Source organism: Lolium rigidum, chromosome 1 (assembly GCF_022539505.1).
Source record: "Lolium rigidum isolate FL_2022 chromosome 1, APGP_CSIRO_Lrig_0.1, whole genome shotgun sequence".
NCBI classification, from domain to species: domain Eukaryota; kingdom Viridiplantae; phylum Streptophyta; class Magnoliopsida; order Poales; family Poaceae; genus Lolium; species Lolium rigidum.
Window position 1 is genome coordinate 160,164,230 of NC_061508.1, and position 4,646 is coordinate 160,168,875.

The 4,646-nt window shown below is 45.3% G+C and overlaps 1 protein-coding gene across 1 annotated transcript; it reads right to left on the minus strand.

Annotated features, from left to right (window-relative positions):
* Positions 1-441: 441 nt before the first annotated feature.
* LOC124682654 (metal transporter Nramp1-like) lies at positions 442-3,659 on the minus strand. Its single transcript, XM_047217299.1, has 12 exons — positions 3,548-3,659; positions 3,197-3,309; positions 2,957-3,035; positions 2,791-2,831; positions 2,626-2,704; positions 2,456-2,560; positions 2,180-2,289; positions 1,917-2,098; positions 1,563-1,806; positions 1,238-1,474; positions 923-1,018; positions 442-843 (listed from the first exon to the last, which is right to left on the minus strand). The coding sequence occupies exons 2-12, from the start codon at positions 3,302-3,304 to the stop codon at positions 553-555; spliced, it is 1,572 nt and encodes a 523-aa protein (XP_047073255.1). The 5' UTR covers positions 3,305-3,309; positions 3,548-3,659; the 3' UTR covers positions 442-552.
* Positions 3,660-4,646: the final 987 nt, after the last annotated feature.

Genomic DNA, 4,646 nt, shown 5'->3' on the forward strand with positions numbered 1-4,646 from the left:
CATAGAGCTTTGTACTTCGAGCTAACCGAGAATACACCATTCTTGGTTAGACTCCAACGGAATTCATATGTCCCCTGAACCAAGTGAATTGGATCCACCCGCCGAAGCAAATCGTTCCAAGCGACTAGCCGGGGACCAATGAGATCACGTCTGAACATCATAGAGGGAGGGAAAGATTCCAAGTTTCCAACACCTTCTGCAAGGTATCCCTTTATGACAAACAATACTGTACAAAGCTGGATACCTATAAAATACTATTATGTACAATACTGTAAAAATTTGAGATATCTATATTACTTGATCTGGTAAAGATGGGCAAAGAGAAAGAAATACTATGAATCACAACTGAACATTGAGGAAGAAAACCCCACATCACAACAAGGCGACAAGCATTGCAGCAAATGCAAAACCTATTAGAATTGACGAGAGGCCGCAGTAACATATGGTAACTCACTATCTGATCGTAAAACTAACGAACAAATCAATATGAATAAACAAATGTATTTAGCTAACTAATCAATGGAAGTTGCACGTTAGCAAGCATCAGATAAGTTATTGACTGTTATCCTCGCTGCCATCCTGGTTGGCAACCTTTGCTTTCTCGGTGTCGTTGATGTCCTGCAGCTCGCGGCGAGACACGAACTTGGCTGTGTCCTTCCTGAAGGTGAGGTAGATCACGGCGGCAACGTAGAGCAACATCAGTGGGAACAGGGTAATGCTGACGAGGATGTTTGCGTAGATCGGCAGGGAGTTGTGGAGGATCCAGCCAACCAATTTGGAGCTGAGGAAGTAGACGTTTATCCCGATGATAATGAAGCCCAGCGTCCACGAGAACCCAACAATCTGCATAAATCGTTCGTAAATTGATTATTACTAAGCACAAAAACGAGGAAGATCATCGGTGGTGCGTGTGCTTGCTTACATAGATGGAGTTGTTGCACTGGCCCATCTTGTTGCTACTGCTGCTGAACTTGAGAAGAGGGATGAGGGCGAATGGTAGCTCAAAGGACAGGATCATCTTCATGTATGACAAAGAAAACCAATAATATATAGTATTTTTATTCGTTACTCCGACCCATATTAGTTGCCACTAATATAGATGTATCTAGACATATTTTAGTTCCATGTACATTCGTAGTAGTGGCAATTAATATGAATAGGAGTGAATATATTAATTTGAATCTTTAGGGAGACACTATGATGCCGTATTATATATTTGCCTGTGGTGAAAACCTACCGATGCAATGATGATGAGACGACCGGCGCCAGATGAGCCTCCGATAATGGAGACAACTAAGCTGGGGACGATGGCGATGCTGCGGGTCATCAGGTTCCGCACCCACTTCTTCATCTTGATGTCCAGGAACCCCTGCATGATGTACTGCCCGGCGTAGGTGCCGGTGATACTCGAGCTCTGCCCAGAGGCCAAGAGAGCCACGCCGTACACGATGGCACTCGACCTGCCAAGCACATTCTGGAACACAACAACAATGTTAATATTAGTATTTTTTTCGTAGACCATCATACTAGATCACAGTTCACAGACGAAAGTGATCAAACACCTTGAGTAGGAAGGAAGACGAGTCCAATGTGAGGTCGCCGCACTTGGTGGCATCTTCCGGCGACAGGTTTCCTGCGTTACAGACGGTCCCGGAGACAGAGATGATGGCGATGTTGACGAGCAGCGCCACAAACAGCGCGATGCCGCTCTCGAAGAGGAAGAATCTGCAAGCGTCGTTCATTCCTTTCACTGACGCGGGTGTGCTCCTTGACAGCACCAGGGCAGAGTGCAGGAATAGGTTGTGCCTGTAACAATCAATGTTCACATGTAAATTAAGCAGCTAGCGAACATATCATTGGTACTGGACCTCAAACTGTAAATTGAACATTGTGGAGGTACTTTGTGTATCACTTACGGCATGACGAGAGCCCCAAGTAAGGCAATGGCGTCGGCTGTGGCGCTGGACCCGTTGAGCTTTGGGATGAACATTCCCTTGAGCACCTCCTTAGCCGGAGGCTTCACAATGCTCATCTCCACGAAGAAGCATGCTGCCATGACGAAAACCAGGAGAGCGACTACGAACTCCAGCTTCCGTACCTACACCCAGTTACATGGGCATCATGGCTATGTCCATCAGGAAAATCATTTCAGCTATGATATTATTTGGTGGTACATTACCCCGTATCTTTGTAGGCCGAGAAGAAGAAGCGTGCTTGCGCCAGCAATGAGAACCCCGATCCATACGGGGATGTTGAACAAGAGATTGAAAGCGAATGCTGTCCCTATAACTGCAAAAGAGAATGTGAATTGGTAAGAACATTGGTTTAGCATAAGTTCCGGAGTGAGTGAGTTTTGCCTATTTCTATCTACTCTCAGTGAAGTAGACTGAAAATTTAAACATGGCACTTGACCTTTTGGTTTGGGACTATTAATAATTGTGTTAAGAGTTCAAACCTTCTGGGATGTCTGCAGCAATGACAGCCACCTCTGCGAGCAACCAGAGGCAGATTTTGACCCAGACAGGATACTCTGACTTGCACAGCTCGGCAAGATGTCGCCCTGTACGTATTGTGTTAGTGAATCAAGATCCATAAACAACAACTGAATTAGCTTCGCGAATTTACCTGTAACAACTCCAAGATTGGCTGAGAGTGATTGTATGATTAGCGCGAACACGAGTCCGATTAGAATCACCCAGAGGAGCTACCAAAAATACAGGAAGAAAAGTAATTAGCACGGTGAAGGGCGGACGAAACGGAAAGTACCAATGAACAAAACAAATGTACTACCTCATATCTGTGGTTCGCGCCGGCCTGTAGATCAGTTTCCACTGTTTCAGTAGGAAAAATGTGAGAACCATATAGGTGTGTATTTAGTATTTACTTGTGTGTGTCGTTAGATGGATATTACAGTACTAATTTTACTAATTAGAGAGTGAGAGAATTGCGTGCGTACAGTTCCCGGGATCAAGGTAGGCCAAGGAGACCATGAAGCCTGGTCCAACGTGGCGCAGAAACCGTCTCCATGCCGGCTCCTGTGCATGTTGAGAAAACCAAATTCAGTGAAAACGTTAGGAAAAAATATCACATCTATCCTGGACATAGAGCATCGATGGATCGCTTTGCAGAACCGCGCGAGTGCCTTGATTTTGATACTGTAGATGCAAGTAAAAATAGTGAAGTAACCAACCCTAACCTGCCCCGAATGATCGTCCCCTCTGAGGCCAGCGATTGCCTCGATATCCACGTCCTTGCCGGAGGCCGCCGGTGTCTCCGTCTTATTTACCTCCAGGACATGCTTCATTTTTTCTAGTCGAATCAAATTCAAACAAATACTATTTTAGAATCACTATAAATTAAATGTTATTTTTTTGCGAAATAAATTAAATGTTATTAGCAGCAGTACAGAGAATAAAACTTGCAAAACAGATCTACAGAATGCGGCGGCGCCAAGGTACATGGTGAGGTGGAGCCAGTACAGCAGCTCGACTGACCGAGGCGGCGGCGCTCGGCAAACAGGGAGGCGCGCGAGCAGAGAGATAAGTACCCGAGGTAGTAGTACGACGGCCGGCGGGAGGCGTTCAGATGTGGGAGGATCGCCGGAGGCGAAGGACAATTGCAGCTCTACTCCGGCTGGGCGATGCAGGTAAAATTATGCGGAAAACCCTCTGGAACTCCAATCTGACGAACTGAACTCACCGATGCCCGATCGAGGGCAGGGGACGTAGGAAGGATCGATGATCAAAATGGGCGCGAGGTGTTGTGCTTGCTCGTTGATGATCTCTGTCTTGGAAACCTCAGATGCAATCACTGCAACGAGTCTTATATAGGTAGAACCGTAGAAGGCGCCGCCGCACATCAGTTCCAGGGGAGCGCGGTTACTCCGGGCTCGCGCCGCCGCGAGCGCGCCCGTGACCGGCGCGTGGTCGGCACGCGCATCTTGTACCGTGAGATGCTGACATGTTGAACGTCATGGCCCACGCTTGACGCGGGCACGTGACCACGCACGGCTCGCCGCCTGCCGTACTCTAATGCACACGGAGTTTAGAGTTACAAAAATGAGGGCAACAAAAGATTTTATTTTAATACCGAGCGGGAGGCTCGGGTAGCTACTTGTAAATAAAAAAAGATTTTATGTTAATATCTTGAAATAGTGTTTCTTGCTTTTCTTGCTTCATGCCTTAAGAATGCCTGCTTGAGTGTTTATCAAACAAAAAAAAAAAAAGAATGCCTGCTTGAGTGGATTGTTGAACGAGATTGTGAACCAACACAATCCCTGTGCATTAGTGATCATCTATTTGGCACAAATATTATCTTGGAAACTCCTATTATTTCAAGTGGTTTTAACTTTTCTAAAACCAAGAGCCAAGATTATTTTGACACAAAAGTTTTTCCAAACTAAGTATTTATTAAACCTATAGGGATACACCAGCGGTATGATGCCATTATCTTGCGAAATCTCATTTTACGAACTTTTACACAGGGATTTCAAAACACTTCAAAATTCTACAAAAATAAGGAGATGTTCTTATCTCCACTATTTCCTTGAAAATCTTACTAGAGCTTTACTCTTTTATTTGTAACCTTTCTTAAACCTTGCCTTGACATGATCATTCTTTGAGCACTTGTTCTGCAACTTCTTTTTG